Genomic DNA, 16,782 nt, shown 5'->3' with positions numbered 1-16,782 from the left:
AAAGTAAGTAATTTTTTTGTTTTGACAATGAAACAGATAAAAGAAAGGGCCAAGAAAATGGAGTGAAAGAGATAAAAAGAAAATTGGAGATCTTAAGTAACTTTTGAAATATGATTCCAATTGCTAAAAAAACTAGTTATTTTTCATTCTCTAGATATTTATTATATAAACACACCAATATATTGTATAAGTCAATGATATTTTTAATTTGTTGCTTGTTTACCTATGTATGTCCTAATTTCTTTATCTACGCATGTCCTTATATTTTTATTTTCTCTATTGCGTGTTAAAGAAAACAAAATACCATACAAAACAATGAATAATTAACTAAACATGTCTGCATCATGCATGTGTATTAAAAATACGACTTTATATGCTATCAAACTGGAGCATATACAAAGAATTTAAGTTTTCAGTGTTTCATTGGTAAAGTAATCTGTTGGTGATCTTTCGGTAACATATGTGTTAGTAATTTGTCACAAATCAAATTACCTACAGCTATATTAATTTCAACTAACGATTACCATCGTTAACAACGTTTACTAGAAAATTAATGACGAATTTAACTATTGGTGAAACTCCTTTATTTTGTAGTTTTATATATCAACTTTTATTTTATCGATTTTTGATAATATATATGCACCTTTAAATATACAATAAGATCGAAAAACTATATAAGTTAAAAATGAATGTTTGTAATATATAAGACATCAATATGTTGTTGTCACACCCTAAATTACCCAAGCATATGACATTGAAAATTTGGAATTACTGAAAAACCAAATGTCAGAAGTAACACTAACTTAAATTTCAATTAAATCATATGCAAAGAGACACCATTTGCCAATAGCCAACAAATATTACAGTGACGCATAACCTCCATGAAATATATACTTAAACAAGTCAGATTACGTTGGCGAGTTCTAAGCTAAACAGGAAAAAAAGACATATATTCAACACTTTCAAAACTCATGCCATTCCAAGTTATCTGACATAACTATATTTATCTAGGTCACGACATAAACCACTAACTACTAGGAATATTACCTCACGTATTCCCTATGAATTGAACATATATTTTTCTAGGCTAAGTACGTACCCGTCGGCCTGAAAGCTAAACTCACAAATAAACATTAATACACATAGTTAAACAAGTGATCATGAGAATAACTAATAAGTAACAAAAATCGCATGTGTTAACTGCACAAACTCATGCAAGTGTTAATTATTAATCTTATATAACTAGTACATGCTATGCTATCAACTTTCAAAATCGTGTTTAGTGTTCTTCTGTTCAAACATGTTAAAAGGGGAAAACAATCAAACATAAAGAACTCACCCGAACACATATGCACAATTAAACCCCTCCTTAACTTCGGTGTTTTGCACAGGAAATTAAGACAACTTGTCTAAAACAATGCGCTACTGTTTGAACTATAATAAACGAATCATATGATCAGCCCCCTTAACCCCAAGTCCCCGACTTGACACCCATTTTTGGTCACTTTACTACTTTACTCTGATCTGTACCAACTTTTAGACTATAATTATGTAAAATTAAATATAAAATTAAGACGGTTTAGCACACGTACGTGGGTCACAAAAAGGAAATGTACGTCATTAAAACTTATAATATATCTACTCCTCTAAAGTAACACAAAGTTGCAATTAAGTTGACTAGAATAAAATGTATTCTCTACTATCATATATATATATATATATATATATTATTACCGACACTAATGTCACAAGTCACCAACTATATTCCTAAACAAGTACCAAACTCCAGCAATATCAATAAAGAGATATCACATACATGAATTAATATGCAAAATATTAAAGAAAACAATAAATTAATGCTTACTACCTGATCGAACAAACTAGGAGATTTACTTTCAATATTCTTTTATATGTTTCTCATGTTAATATGATTAACTATCAATAAACTTGATTCCAACCCAAAGCTTAATTATAACCAAGTTGCACGTGAACAATTACAAACAATTCTTATATCACTATTTATATTTATATTTATAAATGATAAATCCTTTAGTCTATTGTAAATATCAACTTAATTTGTGCAAGTGATTTCTTATCTTGTAAACAAAGTAAAAAAGATAAAAAGATATAAAAAATAAAAAACAAATAAAATAAATAAAGTGTCTCTATGGTCACACTGTAGAGATCAACTCATCAATATCATACTTAATAAATCTCACCAATAACAAAGTAACGGTAAGATATAAGGAAGATAAGAGATGAAAAATCCACTCATAAAACTAGGTGGTAGTGTAGCATGATATTATTAACAAGGCATTTCAGTATACAATTATCACACCATAAAGCTCATTTACATGCACTCATAAAACCAAAACACAAGTACACAAATCCATCTTATTCGCCACAAATCTTTACTTTCTACTTTTAAAACACAATATCAAACACATGAGAACTAAATGATTTATACTTCAAACAAATGTACCAACTCACTCAATCAGAACGATCTATTCGGGTATGAAGAAGTCGAAGACGTTGACGATTTGGCTTTCGCAAAATCCACAAGGTCCTTAAACAACGCGTCTTCTGGTTTTTCCTTTTTGGGCGGCGGTTTAGAATTAAGAGAAAGATTCTTAGTCTGACCCGCCAAGCTGTCATGAGAAGGTTTAGCATATGTGGGTTCAGGATAAGAGGGCTCAGGATAAGAGGGCTCAGTGTATGAGGGTTCAGGATACGTGGGTTTAGGATATGAAGGTTCAGGATATGAGGGTTCAGGATATGAGGGCTTAGAAGTGAAAAGTGTTGCAGTTGGATTAATGTAATCATCTGAAATAGGTGGTGGGGAAGACGGTTTTGCTGGCGGTGGCGGCGATGATGATTTAGAGGTGTATGTGTCGCTGCTAAGATAGTCAAACATCATGCCAGAATCAGAACTAATAGGCCTCTTTGATGATGGTGGAGGTGGTAGATGTGGGGCCACGTGCGGTGGTTTGGTTTTTGTAGCCTTTTGGTTCCGGTTTTGTCCCCTTACACACGAAAAACATGTTTTAGTTCATTTGATTTAATGTTTTTATCTAATAGCAAAATATAGATTTAGAGAATGGATCATGAGAAAACTTGTAAGATAAGAAAACTTCGAGAAAATCACTTAAATGTTTTTCTTTTCATTTTTCTATTATCTTATTAATCTTTGCCAAAAAAATAAAAAATCTGCATGGTTAGCCAGTTTCATATATGTAACTAGTAAACTACATATATGTACCTCGATGAGATACGCATATGAAACTTCATGGGCTACCTACACTTTTTTAGTTTTTCTTACAATATGAACCGTATAATTATAAGAAATGAAAAAAAATTGATTTGTTGGTAGTCGTTTTCTCTGATTACTCGTAACTTTGTGGTTTTCTCATGAACCCTCCCCTATAGATTTAATGCTTAAAAATTTATCGATTTGCGTTAAATAGTGGAAGCTAAAAGTAACAACACAATTAATAAAGACGTTATTGTAATCATCTTTAACATGTGAATTATTAATTAAATCTATCTACACGGATAGAAAGGAAAGGAAATATACTTACCGATGTGCCAAATGACCAAAATCATCATCAGACTCGTCATCTTCATGAGTTACATTCACAAGAGGTGCAACTGGACTTTCTGTTGCAGTGGTCCCCACGGGCTGAGTGGAGCTCACACCCTTGGCAATATCATCATGGCGACTAAGAACACGCATCAAAGTATCGTTTAAAGTCAAACCCTTACCTAGAAGCTTTTCATCTCTGAAAATAGAATACATAAAGTTAGAGATATGACAGTCAAACTTGGAAAATGAAGCAGAAGGCAGGCTTGTAAACGTATGGAAGGAACACGAACGAAGCATGCTTTTGTTTGTTCGTTTGATTTTAAATGAACAAACGATCGAACACGAACAAATAAACGAACATGGTTTTCTTGTTCATGTTCGTTCTTTTGGAAAATGACGTGTTGTTCGTTAGTTAATAGTGTAAATGAACTGTTCACGAACATAACTGAACATATATGAACGAACATAACCGAGCACCTAAATTGTAACACATAACATTTTAGTTTCTTAAAATCAGACTAAATTGTAAAAGGCCAACGAACGTCAAAGAAGAAACTTAAACAAACTTAAAGCAACGAACATAGATGAGCGAACCTCAATAACATAAACAAACGTCCACCAACATAAATGAACGAACAGAATATGTGTTCATGTTCGTTCAGTTAAATAAATGAACAAAAAAGTTTGCTCATGCTGGTTTCTTTATTAAATAAACGAACTTCTCACCAAACTCAAAACCAGATGTTCAGTTCATTTATAGGCCTAGCAGAAAGGCCAACTTACATATTCTGGTACATTACTAAATAAAAAAATAATAATTATAGTCGCTTACGTTGTAGTGTTTATGAGTGTCATGACACGTTGTTGGTAAGAACGACACTGGTCAACAAGGTCAACAATCAATTCCTCCTTTACCCCCTGCCACAAGTAAACACAGAATATCAGAAATAAATTAAAAAAAATGTGAAAAAAACTTTTTTAGTAAATAAGTTTTTACATCACGATTCTTGGGATCCAAGGCACTAAGCATATCCATTAACACATCAGCTATTCCTTCTGCATTTACGATTTCCGATAAGCTGCACAAACCAACAGTTTGACCGTCATAAACACAAGTGTGAAAGTTTGTTGATCATTTTAAAAGTAATATACCCGAGTGCAGGAGCCTCCGTCTGAAGGGATGCTTGAATAGCTGCTTCTTCATATGGTGAAGTAGGGTGGACAATAGGGTGAGTTTGCGGTGGTGTAAATAGTGGCACGCTGTTCTCTCCTCGTGGTGGAAAGTCAACTCCAGCAGACTGTAAATTATTCAAAAATAGAACGTACGTTAATATTATAGAATATTTTACGAGTAAACAAGTTTCTTCAGAGTTCCATTAAAGTCACGTTATAACAATAACAAACCCACTTGAGTTTCAATATTGTTCAATTGTAGTGAAACTTCTTATAAATGTTAAAAGAGTAAGCCAAATAAATGGGGAAGGCATGAAACTTGGTTATTGTTTAGTAATTTTACCTGAAGTGTAAGGTAAATATGACGAGAAGAAGCCACTAAATAATAACGAGGTTTCTTAATTGTTCCATTTAGGTTATTTAACTTAAAAAATTACACAAAAAAGGGAATAATACTGAAACTTGAATGGCTTTCATAGTTAGAAAAAATGTATGAGAGACTTAATTGAAACTTGGTTACTATTTCATGATTTATTCATTAAAACAAATATAGCACGCGAATCCATTTTGATACTTTTTTTCAGGAAATAGCCCATTTCAACGCGAGCCCATTTTGGTTAAAACTCGTTTTGACGGAAACAAACTCATACTATTTTATAATGACTAGTTTTGACCATAACCTGTTTTGACACATTACCCGAACCAACTGCTTTGTCACGCTTGATTAATACCCTAATTTTCTTAAACCTTAAATGTCCTTAACAAACATATTAAACAAGGAAATATAACTCTTCGTAAATTTATTATTCCAACAATTACTATCACCCGAGTACAAAATATATTTACCAATCACCTTCAGTTCATTGTATGCTTCATAGTATTGGGGATACCTTCCCCCACGCCCCCCTAAAGCTTCTTGCCAAGTGTCAATCAAAATAAGAATCTTTTCCCGTACATTTAAATCTGGCTGCTATATAACATAATTATGAGTTAACTTAGTAACATATAATCAAAAATAGCAAATAACGCACCTTCTTCTTTACGATTTTGACCATATCATGCAAAATGTCACGCTCAACAATCTGCTGAAATACGTTCTCCCCACAGTTTTTAGTCAGAGTTTCCAAAACCTAGTGCAGATATTACAACATTAAAAACAAGTTCAATGATAAAGTAGTTATTTTTAAACAAGTAACAAATATTATGAAAATGGTTAAATATTAAACACATACAAAAAGAGCCAGGAGCTGAATTTTTGGATTTTTGTTCCCGACCCGTTTCTTTAATACTTTCAGAGCATCTTTCGTTTGCCTGTAAATTAAGCAGATAACCAAGAAATATAATCACTAAATCAAGAAAAATGCTGGAAGAATTTACAAGACAAGATGACTAAATCCTGCATTCTTTCTGTAACACATTTAAAATCGTAGAATATTTTTACAATATAATCATCATCTTAAAGAGTTTCAGCCACAAAATACTGACTACAAATTAAAAATTATAACTTGAAATTAATAAACAGAAATGACAAACTAATTACCATCTCCATAAAAATAGTGCAAATTTGTTAAATGGGAAAAGAATTTACTAGGTAAGATGAACAAAATCCCTTTGAAACCCTCAGCTTTCTACTTATAATCATCATTTTAAAGATTTCTTCAGCCACCGAATAATAATATTACTAAAAAAATCCAACTTGAAATTAATAAACAAAAACTACCATCATATTAAACTTTCAACCCATAAAAATATTAGTAATTATTTAACAGGAAAAAAATAATTTACAAGGCAAGATGACCAAAATCCATTTAAAGTCATCAAACTTGTACTATATACTCATCCATTTAAAGAATTTTTAGCTACAAAATTAGTTAACTATGCATAAAAATCCTAACTTGAAATTAATAAAGTGAACTAACAAGCAAAATTAAAACCCAAAAAGGAAAATAACTCATACCCAGGATCCATGTTAATAAGATCACATAGCTCAATATTAATCGCCCAATCTGGACCGATCAGCAAATCACTTGTTGCTCTTTCTGCACATGCTGCTGCTGTTGCGGCATTATTATTTGACATTTTCTTGTAGCCTAAACCCTAAAAGACCAAAAAACATATTAAAATTCAAGAAACTGAAACAAACAGAATTGAAATTTAGGTAATCGGTTGTGTAATTCGAAGGGGAAATACCCAAATCGATGAAATTGAAAACCCATGATCAAGAGTTAATTAATTAAAAAAAAACAGAGAGCTTACCCTTAAAGAATTATGTATGAATTCAGAATTGGAGAATAAAAGATGGGTTTTTTTTTTTTGTTTTTGGTTCTTGAGTCGGCGTTTGGTTTGGGTGTATTTGTGTGACGCTTTTATAATTTTGTAAAAGAAATACAGCTGAGAGATAAGACATGTGAAGAAAGTTCTAAGTTTTTGGCTTTAATATAATTCTTCTTCATCTAATTCTCAAAATGATGAGGAATTTAAAGACTTTACTTTAAATCTCTTATTAGTAAACTAGTGTTTGGTTAAACCCGCACGATGATAAATCCAATCGTTGAGTCGGCAAGTCGACGTGAATCCGGTCGGTTTTAGTTACATGCGTTAATGTACCGGTATTAAAACCAAAATTTTTTACGTTTATGTGGTCGGTAAACCTAGGCGGTGGTAAAACCCAAGCATTGCCGGTCGCGGCCATTGAGGCAGTAACTCGACACGAATTCGGTCGGTTTCGATTATGTTCGTTACGGTATAAGAGGTACAAAAGGGGAAAAATATAAAAATCGAGGTGGACCAATGGGTTTCCGTTACTTTCGTTATGGTGCCAGAGCTAAGACACATAAATAATATATATAAAAAACTGAGGTGGACCAATGGGGTGGTGTCGGTTGATAAACTCGGTCGTTGGGAAAACCGAAGCTTTGGTAAAACCGAAACGTTGTCTGTTGTGGACGTTGAGGCTATGAATCTACATGAATTTGGTTGGTTTCTGTATATTCATTCCGAAACTAAAACAAGAAGATAAAAAAATCAATGACCAATATGTTGCCGCCAAGTGGCCCAATCGGGACTTGGCGGCACCAAACTTCTCAGTTGCTGTAGATAATAATTATGTTTTCGGTTTCTTCTTGGGTTGAGTAGATTTCGGGTTGGATTGAGGATAATCAAAATCCAACCCGGAAGATGATCGAAACTGAATTGAAACTATATATTTTGGTTGGTTATCGGGTCTTAATTATACGCATTTTCGGTTTGGGGTTTAGGTTCGGATTTAGTCTTTGGACTAAAAAACCGAGTTTTCCATGGACGCGGTCAAGGAGGGGCGATGACGCGATGTAGCAAAAAGAAGTGGAAGCGAACAAGAAAAGGAAATGGATGTGAACGATGAATATGGAAATGATTTAGTGGATGTGAAAAGGATTTTAACGGACGTGAAAATGGATGTCAAAAATATATAATGGACGCTAATGTAACAACTAATTCCAGTTTACTTTTTGTTATAGAATATATTGTTTTTCTAACATCATATCAAAAGAAACCTCTTAGATTTTTCATCTCCGTCTGTATTTACCATTACACTACGGTTGTGCGTCGTTACCGCAAAGCCATAGTTGGCACGTCCCTCACCACTGTCGTCAAGTACAAACCATTTTGTGGCAACTAAAGACGTGTGATGTGAAGAATTCTTGAAAGAATCTTTTTTTTTTCTTCTCTTCTTCACAAACCAAATTGACCTGACAATGAACCGAAAATAAACCCAAACCGACACTTGACTGGCCGGTCCTCTTTTGTTGAGTTCCAGTCTTCAGTCCAGTCCAGGTAGTTTCAAGTTCAGTCTGGGTAAGCATGTTTGCTCAGTTTAAAAAGAAATCGTTTGACGTATCACACTCTAAGGTTTAAATTTTAGATGGACCATAGAGCAGCAAATTAGAAGATAAAAAGTAGGCAGGGTTGGCCCATTTTGTTTATTCTATTTCTAAGTCCATATATGTTAGTTTTCTTGGCGAACAAGTAGAAAACCCTAATGTGTAATATATTTATACAGCGTGTAATTTTATCATCATGAGAGCAAAGAGCAATAATGATACATCCTAGTTGCAGCCCGTGTACATAGATCAACTTAATTAGACCGAATCTTGTACATTCTTGTGTTCTTACTTTTATGTAGTTTGACGCACGTATTTGCAACATGATCCTAACAATACTCAGCAATACGTTGCATATACTTTTAATATATAAAGGGCTGAATCAACTATTAACTACAAATTTGTTAATTGAAAAGGAGACAAGTTTATTTGCAAGCCAATTAGCAGACAAGGTTTTTTAGGCATTGTTCATACAGCTCTTAATTGAAAAGGAGTTTTCCTTGCATCATTGTAACAACAAAAGGGCAGCCTGATGTAGTTAAAAGTTTAAAGATGTTGTCCGTTTATGGTTGTTGACCAAAGAGCATGTCTTATGACAGGGCGCCTTTGATGACACAAGATATAAACTGGTCGGGAATTAGGCCTAGTGATTTAGACAAGTATAAGGCACCTGAAAATTGCTCAGGGAATATATGGAACATTAATAAAAAGGAAGATTTGCCGCTCGAACTCGCTCGCCACTCGTTTGAAAATTGCTCGGAAAATGCTCCCTCATTTTTTCGCTCGATTGTAAATGAGCCACTCTGCTCGGTTCGGTTTGTAACCGAGCCAAAAAACGAGCAAAGGTCTGCTCGGTTAGGTTCGGCTCGAATATTTTTTTATTTATTTTACATATAATTATATATCAACAAATAAATATATAGACAACATACACAAAATATAAGTATACAATTTTTTAAACCGTTTTAAAATTTTCTTATTCCGTCAATTTTATAATTTCATTAGTTCGATTCAAGGTTTCAAAATACTAAAAGTTTGTTTACATGTTCATTATATCTCACTTCAAACTTCTTTATCCTAAAAACCTACAACCTATTACACGTTTGTTTAAAAACTACTATTTTTTTACAAAATATATTATTTACAACCTTCTAACTTGTTTCTTATTGAAGTATTTAGAGTGAAAAACAAATTATTAATGCTCGAAAATCGCTCGATGTATGATCGAAAAATGCTCGATTCGATTTGGCTCGTTTCGGTTTTCGCTCGGTTCGAATTTCAACCATTCGGTTCAGTTGTAAACGAGCCAAGCAACGAGAAAGCCTTTGCTCGGTCGGGTCGGGTCAGGTCGGGTCGTGAACAGCCCTAGTATTGAGTATTTGTTGGGTTAATCAGGTTCGTTTACGGGTCAGCACGTTATCGGGCCATGGCTTAAAGGGTTAAGCGGATCACCCGGGACAGCAGGTGGTAATGGGTCAGCAGAAAAACAAGACTAGCTTGACTTAGTTTTATGGGATGTGAACATGTGTACTTGGGGAACAAGTTGATGGGAGTTGTTGCTTAAAATCAGGAAGAAGTGGACTGAGTTATTTAGCATGTGTTTTATTTGGTTCTGTTAATATAAATAGGAGTAGTTCGTTCTTTTGTTTTCACCACTTGTAAGTACTTTTTGATTCAATCAGATTAAAGAACACGGTGTATTTCATGACTAACATCCGATCGTCAACAAAAAAAATGGTCGAAAATATTAATGTAGATGATTGACTTGTAAACAGCCTGATTTCTACAGGGCTAAAATTTTGTCTTGGTATAGAATGTCGAGCCGGGCTGACCGCTTGTACACTTTGGCTGGTGAACAACCCCAATTACTTAAAAGAGGGTTCTTAGTTATTGATTACGGGAATCTGAGGATGGATTAGTTCATCAAAACTTTAAAACTATACCTGACAGGCTGACAAAAACAGTTCATGATGAGTTTGGGTTAGTACGGGTCATGATGGTTCTACTCGGAACAAAGTTTGGCAAAAATGATGGATACGGATCAAGAGGGCAGTTCATAACATGATCAATTTGGTTCTGGTAATAATGGTTTTCAAACATAATGACAAATTCTAAAATTTATCTAGAGAGATACTGGTTCTGCCAAATGGATTAACAGATATATACGACTACATGTCTCCAATTTCTATTGTTAGAAGCAAATAATACATATATGCTAGTAAATACTCAGACAACATACTAAAAATAGAATAGTTAATTTTAGGAGCTTTCCGATGTTATAGTTTGAAGATGTTGAATAGGGCAAATTTGATTACACAAGATATAAAATGGTTGGGAATTAGGCCTAGTGAATTAGACATCTATTTATAGATATAAAGAGTACAAGAGTAACAGCAACAATTTGTAACTCTTACAATCTGCAATTATGTAATTTTAACTTAAAATACTGCACAATTTGTGCATCTCAACATGGAATTCCTTGTTCAGGTAATATATGGGACATTAATAAAAGAGAAGAATTGTCAAAGATAAACGAATAACCAGAAGTGTTCAAAAACAGAAATTAGTCACCCATCATGACCCGTTTGGGTTTTTATTTCCCAGTTTTAACATGTTAACCCCCTAAAAACACTACTTAACCTAAAACAACCTATATCTTTATACATACATAACTTTAAACCTTAGAATAAAAACCCTCATACGTGGGGTTTTTTTTTTTGGTCACAGAACAGAGTGCATGAAAATCTAATTCTGCATACCTAGATCAACACCAAACATCATGCTAAGAATGATATCGTTCCTATGCAAGCCTAATATCAAAACAATGCCCGAATGAAATAAAAAGCCAAATGCCTAAGAATTGATAAATGGCATTTAAAAGGTGAATGCAATCAAGTCTTGTCAATCACATTTTGAAAAATGGTAACATATTTTGTAAGAACTGTCTGAAACAACCATCAAAGAAATGTATTTTAACTCCAAAACAAATTCCCAAACAAACAAACATCTGACAAGATTCATAAAACTAGAGAAATCATCAGCAGAGTATTGATTACCCGATTTACAATGCTTGAGCAACACCCAACAGAAAACTGTTCTTGCAGCTACACCTTAAAAAAAAACATAACCACAATTAGCATCCAAGCATCATATTAAGAATGAATGACACGTTTAAAAAACGATACAACATCTCACCTCTCAGTATGACAGATTAATAAATGATAGCCTCGAAAACCATCATCTCACGCAAACTCTCAAAGGTCAAGTTAGAAAAGTCATCAACATCAGATTCAGAGTCCAAGTTTCCATCATATTCAGAATCCCAATCATCAAGAACATAATTATTATATGGACACCCTTTAAGATAATCACGGGGAAGTTTTAGATACTCAATCTGTTGCGAACATCTTTTCCCCAACGCTCCTTTTAGATTAACGTATGAGCACCGACGCAGGTCAAGTGATTCAAGGTGACTGCAGCCATCCAGAATGGCGCGCAACCCAGTGTTTGTCATGTAGTTCCCAATGAGTTCAAGGTGAGTTAACTCAGGTAAGCTTTTCCCAATCGCTAAGGCTAACTCATTCATAGTCAAGGTCTCCTTGTCGTCGTCATCACTAACTTCATCCCATAATCTATCAGACATCGTATCAGCTTGTTGGTTCAGTTTGAGTGTTTTTAACAAGGGGCAACAACGACCTGCAACTTCAATATCTTCTTTCCAAATGCTTGTATCGATTAGGCTGAGTTCCTCCAATAATGGTAATTTCTTGAAAGCTTTACCTAAGATTTCACAGTCATTAGGATCATACTGTAGGACTTCTAGACGTCTAAGCTGACTAGATCTGTTAACGAAAGCCAGTCCAAACATATCGGAAACATGTTGAAAAGAATATTACCCAAAAGATAAAACACGTACCTATCAACAACGTACTGAAGAAGCTTATCATCGCAAAAACCAATGATGGTTAAATCGACCAACTGGCCTTGGCTTCTATCCACAACATCCTTACACTTTTCCTTGCATCCGCTCCTTCCAAGAATATCTTCTGAACATTCATTCATATAAACAACCCTCCACATTGCAGGGTCCTTGCAAATATCACGCCAAGCAGTACACACGTATTGGACATTATCAAGGATGTTAAACACACTGAGTATTTGAAGTATATTGAGCATTATATCTGACGGAAGCTCCAACCAGTTCCTTGTTGGTTGCTTCACTCGCCATATCCGTTTGGGCTTTGGACCAGAGTTTATATGTGTAGAAATGTTTGGTGATTTATGAGGCAGGATTTGACATGTCATTTTAATACTCCGGTGGTGTTCACTCATATGGACTTTTCGGCGACATCATCTTTTAAATGACGCCTACATACTTTCGATTATTATGATTTAGATCAGAAGATGGCCGTTGAACCATCATATATGATGTGCGGCCAACTCAATTTTTGTCTGTTAAAATTCATCGTCGTTTTGTCTGAATCAAACTCTGTCTCGATCTCTGAAAACTTGGTACATTCTTCGTTACTTTTGACCTGCAGTTTATAGATTTGTTATTGTTGTGTGCTGATTAGGATTTTATGATGTTTTTGACTTTGATTGTTGTCGATTGTGTGAATTAAGGTTTAGATGCCTAAGGGCTATCTTAATTAGGGTTTATGCTTTATGTATGGATTAATACAAGTTCAGTTATTCAAGACTGAAAAAACACGGATCGGATCCCCGGGTATGGGTCCTGGATCCAATGAGTTCACATGGTAAAATACAATAACTACTAAAACAGTATGAGCACAACTTCCCAAAGTCCAATGACCGGAACCTGCAAAACAGACACCGTGAGTCTCGTTACAAGAAGAACAAGAGAGGGGTCTTCCTGTAATCACCCTCCGGCGTGAGAATCAGTATCGTTCGTAAAGAAGAAAGTACTGAAGTACAAAGACTAAGTATAGTAAGAGTATATGTGAGTCAGAATGAATGTGAATGAATGAATACCTCATGCAGGTTGACAAGGTATTTATAGCCGAAGGATGTAGGAAGGAGATTGGGCCAGCTGTCCTCTTCTAGAAGATCTTGGTAACTGTCTGGACGCGTGTCCCTTTGTGATAGGTTGAGCTATACGTCCCATGTGCATTGGTATAACAACCTGGACACGCGTCGCCTTATGATAGGATGGATCGTACCCTGGCCATGTGCACGGTTATAACAACCTGGCCAGGTGTCCTTTGCTCATTGGCTGGCGAGTCACGTATTCTTCAAGTAACAATCGTGAATATTCTTCTAGAGGGTAGTTAGTTCATGACAGTTGTCCAGTTGGCATTGCCTTCCTGTCATTTTGGCGGACAGATGTCATATCTCGCGGATGACTTCTGAGGGTGCCTGGATGCTTCCGCGTGTGGTGTGAGGACGTTCTTCTTCAAACGTGTTATGCGGATGATCCATATATCCCGCGGGTGGTATATATGGGTCTTTTTGGTACCCTACCTCTATAAGTCCCCCCAGTCCAATGTTTCTTCCGCGTGAAGTCTTTATGCGGGTGAAATTTTGGACTTAATGTATTTTGGGGGTTTTTGAATTTTGAAGTTTGGTAGAAAATATCTTCTGTTGGTGTAGATAATTATGAAAAAAGGACAAGTTGACCACTCACAGGCGCGTGAACAGGTGATGGAATGTTTATGACGGCTGTCATTGTACCCGACTGTGCAACTTTTTATCTTTTTCAAATTTTCCACGTGACGTGGCGGTTGTTGATTAGGCGATGACTTTCTCTCTCCATTGTTCATATCCCATCGCATTAATTGCGATGGGTATAAATAGTGGGAGATACCTTCTAGTCGAAGTTTTATCGCCTTTGATTTCTGATTATCTTCTTGCTTTCTCTCTGTTAAACTACTGAACTTCTCGTACGTCCTCTTGCTATTTCACCAAATCCTACTATAATGTTGAACGTTCAGACCGAAGTTGATGAAATAGAAGTTCAGTGGGATCTCTCTGAGTATCAGAAACTTATTGAAACTTATGGTATCCCGCCGGAATGGGAACCGGAATTTCCATTACCTAGCTCTATAGCCAGCCTGCCACCGCCTGGCAAAATGGCTGTGTATTCTGACTATTTTGTCTATGGGAATTTCTGTTTTCCCATAACGAAATTTTTCATGAAGGTGCTGACTGCATATGGGATCCATTTATCCCAATTGCATCCATGTGTTGTAATGCGAATTCGTCATTACGAATTCGTATGTACAACACATGACATGGTACCACATCTTGACTGATTTCCGGTCTTCTATCGGTTTGCCAACCGTGACGGTTGGTTTACATGCCAAGGTTTTTCCGATAGGAGCATTGGCTACGAAGTCGAGAAAGGATCCAAAGACTGGCGTAACAAATTCTTTTGGATATCCGAGGACGTGGTGCCCGTTACCATGGTCCGTCGTCCAGTTAATAGCGCTCTTCCGGACGTTGTCACGGCCGCTCACGAGGATCGTGATTGGTATCATATTTTAACGGCGGAACCAACGCCAATGCGGGCGCTACCTGAGGAGGCTCTAGTGTGGGCAGGCATGAGCCGTCTATGGCCATATGAATTTATGGATCCTGTTTTCATTGATTTGAATGAACGTAAGTTATCCTTTTTGCCCTTTCCCTTTCTCGAAGCATTTTATGATTGACTTTTTATCTTTTCAGGTCGGGGTTCTATGCTTAACGCCCTCTTTGAGGATAAGGGTTGTGTTCGTAAAAGCATCCGTGATGCGGGGTACAAACCTATCCATGAGAAGACCAAGGCCCAATTTCTTTTTCCGACGAAGGTGCGGGCTGAACCTGTAATTTCGGACGCCACCTTTCAAACAGGTGCGTATGTTCTAAACCCTCCTCCAATTATTGCTCTTACTTCTGATGGGACGATCACCATTTTATCATCGAGCGATGACGATGACGATACCTCTCAAGAGGGGAGGACCTCTGATGATAATGCCCTTGAATTTTCCTCTATCTCTCATTTATTGACAGAGTTGGAGAAGAAGAGAGCTTTTTCATCCTTTCAAGCGGGTGATGCGGGTGCAAAAACCGCGAACGCTGGAGAGGGATCTTCGAAGAAGAAAAGGAAAACCCATCGTCCCAAGAAGCCTCAATACAGTCTTGCTGAACGCATACATAAAGTAGAAGGTATGTATTTTAGTTTCTGTACTTTACTGTTTTGGAATATCATCTAAGTATAGCTTTTTGTACAGATCCATTGATCTTTGGGGACGATGTGTCCGAGAGGCTACCCACTCCAACCCCCACGTCTGAGAAACAACCGTCTCCTCCTCCGGAGAAGACAACAGAAGATAGGCCACCAACTCCTCTGATAGAGAGGACAACAGAAGAAAGGCCACCCACTCCCCCGGTTGATACTACACTGGAGAGACCGAACGTCCAATCTGGGAATGATAGTTCTTTTGACTATCTTTTTCAGACTGGGACTGCCGGTGGTTTCCAAGAAAATATCCCTGTTGTGAATGCATAGGGTTTTAGGACTGACGAATCTCCTCATCTTCCTCTCCTCAACAATCATCCTCCATCCCTGTTCGCCTTGAAACTTCAGGTTCCCGTTACTACGGGGATGCGAACTTGGGGGATAGGTTTGATTTGTTTGTCTCTCCATGGGATATTACTAATGGGTCCCGATTTTCTGATCCCAGGACCCGTATGAGTTTCGTCAAACACTGCGTGCCACCGGCCGAAATGGTGCATCAGCGTGACCGCTCCCGCCATGACCTTCACAATGATCTGTCGTTTTCCTTGGCTAATACTTTGGCCTGTAGCCAGGAAATCTTGCACGAATGGCGTACTTTGGGCGGGAAGCTGGGTGAAGCTTATCAGGCCGTTGAGGCTTCAAAAAAGGAAACTGAGGACCACCGCTTGAAAGCTAATGCTGCCAAGTGGAAGCAGGTAGACGCGGAGAACGCCCTCAATGGCGAGTAGGATCGGAATGCTACCGCTGCCCGCCAATTCCCTTCTTGAGGCTGCCCGGGCTAAGGCACAGAAGGAAAAAGATGATTTGGCATGGGCTCAAGAAGCGAACTCAGCTCTAGAGAATCAAGTGACCCTTCAAGGCACTCGAATCCAAGAACTTGAAGCGGAACTGAAGCTGCAGAGGGAGCAGGTTGAGCTTAAAGACAAAAG

The 16,782-nt window shown here is 36.5% G+C and overlaps 1 protein-coding gene and 1 pseudogene across 4 annotated transcripts; both read right to left on the bottom strand.

Moving 5' to 3' along the window:
- Positions 1–2,472: 2,472 nt before the first annotated feature.
- LOC143568767 (TOM1-like protein 4) lies at positions 2,473–7,110 on the bottom strand. Of its 4 annotated transcripts, none has more exons than XM_077054834.1 (10): positions 7,013–7,110; positions 6,714–6,853; positions 5,989–6,067; positions 5,788–5,886; positions 5,610–5,723; positions 4,736–4,881; positions 4,581–4,662; positions 4,416–4,501; positions 3,579–3,779; positions 2,473–3,023 (listed from the first exon to the last, which is right to left on the bottom strand). In XM_077054834.1, the coding sequence occupies exons 2-10, from the start codon at positions 6,833–6,835 to the stop codon at positions 2,495–2,497; spliced, it is 1,458 nt and encodes a 485-aa protein (XP_076910949.1). In that variant the 5' UTR covers positions 6,836–6,853; positions 7,013–7,110; the 3' UTR covers positions 2,473–2,494. The 4 variants fall into 4 exon arrangements, with proteins under 4 accessions (XP_076910949.1, XP_076910947.1, XP_076910950.1 ...); XM_077054832.1 differs by having other exon boundaries at positions 5,610–5,726; positions 6,714–6,846; positions 7,013–7,089; XM_077054835.1 differs by having other exon boundaries at positions 5,610–5,726; positions 7,013–7,067.
- A 4,665-nt stretch (positions 7,111–11,775) lies between these two features.
- Positions 11,776–12,921, bottom strand: LOC143568763 (putative F-box protein At4g05475 pseudogene; annotated as a pseudogene).
- Between the last annotated feature and the right edge of the window lie 3,861 nt (positions 12,922–16,782).

This window comes from Bidens hawaiensis, unplaced genomic scaffold, assembly GCF_021521415.1.
Source record: "Bidens hawaiensis isolate Kalapana, Puna unplaced genomic scaffold, B.hawaiensis_p1.1 tig00024226_1, whole genome shotgun sequence".
In the NCBI taxonomy this organism is placed as follows: Eukaryota; Viridiplantae; Streptophyta; class Magnoliopsida; order Asterales; family Asteraceae; genus Bidens; species Bidens hawaiensis.
This window is presented reverse-complemented; position numbering and strand designations above follow the sequence as displayed.

What these genes read in the sequence shown, in the direction of transcription:
- LOC143568767 (XM_077054832.1), bottom strand. Translation starts at nt 6,835, where the DNA reads ATGTCAAATAATAATGCCGCAACAGCAGCAGCATGTGCAGAAAGAGCA. An exon ending in ACGGAGGCTCCTGCACTCGG is followed by an intron (nt 4,663 to 4,735) that starts GTATATTACTTT and finishes TGGTTTGTGCAG; the next exon opens with CTTATCGGAAATCGTAAATG. An exon ending in TGGATCCCAAGAATCGTGAT is followed by an intron (nt 4,502 to 4,580) that starts GTAAAAACTTAT and finishes TACTTGTGGCAG; the next exon opens with GGGGTAAAGGAGGAATTGAT.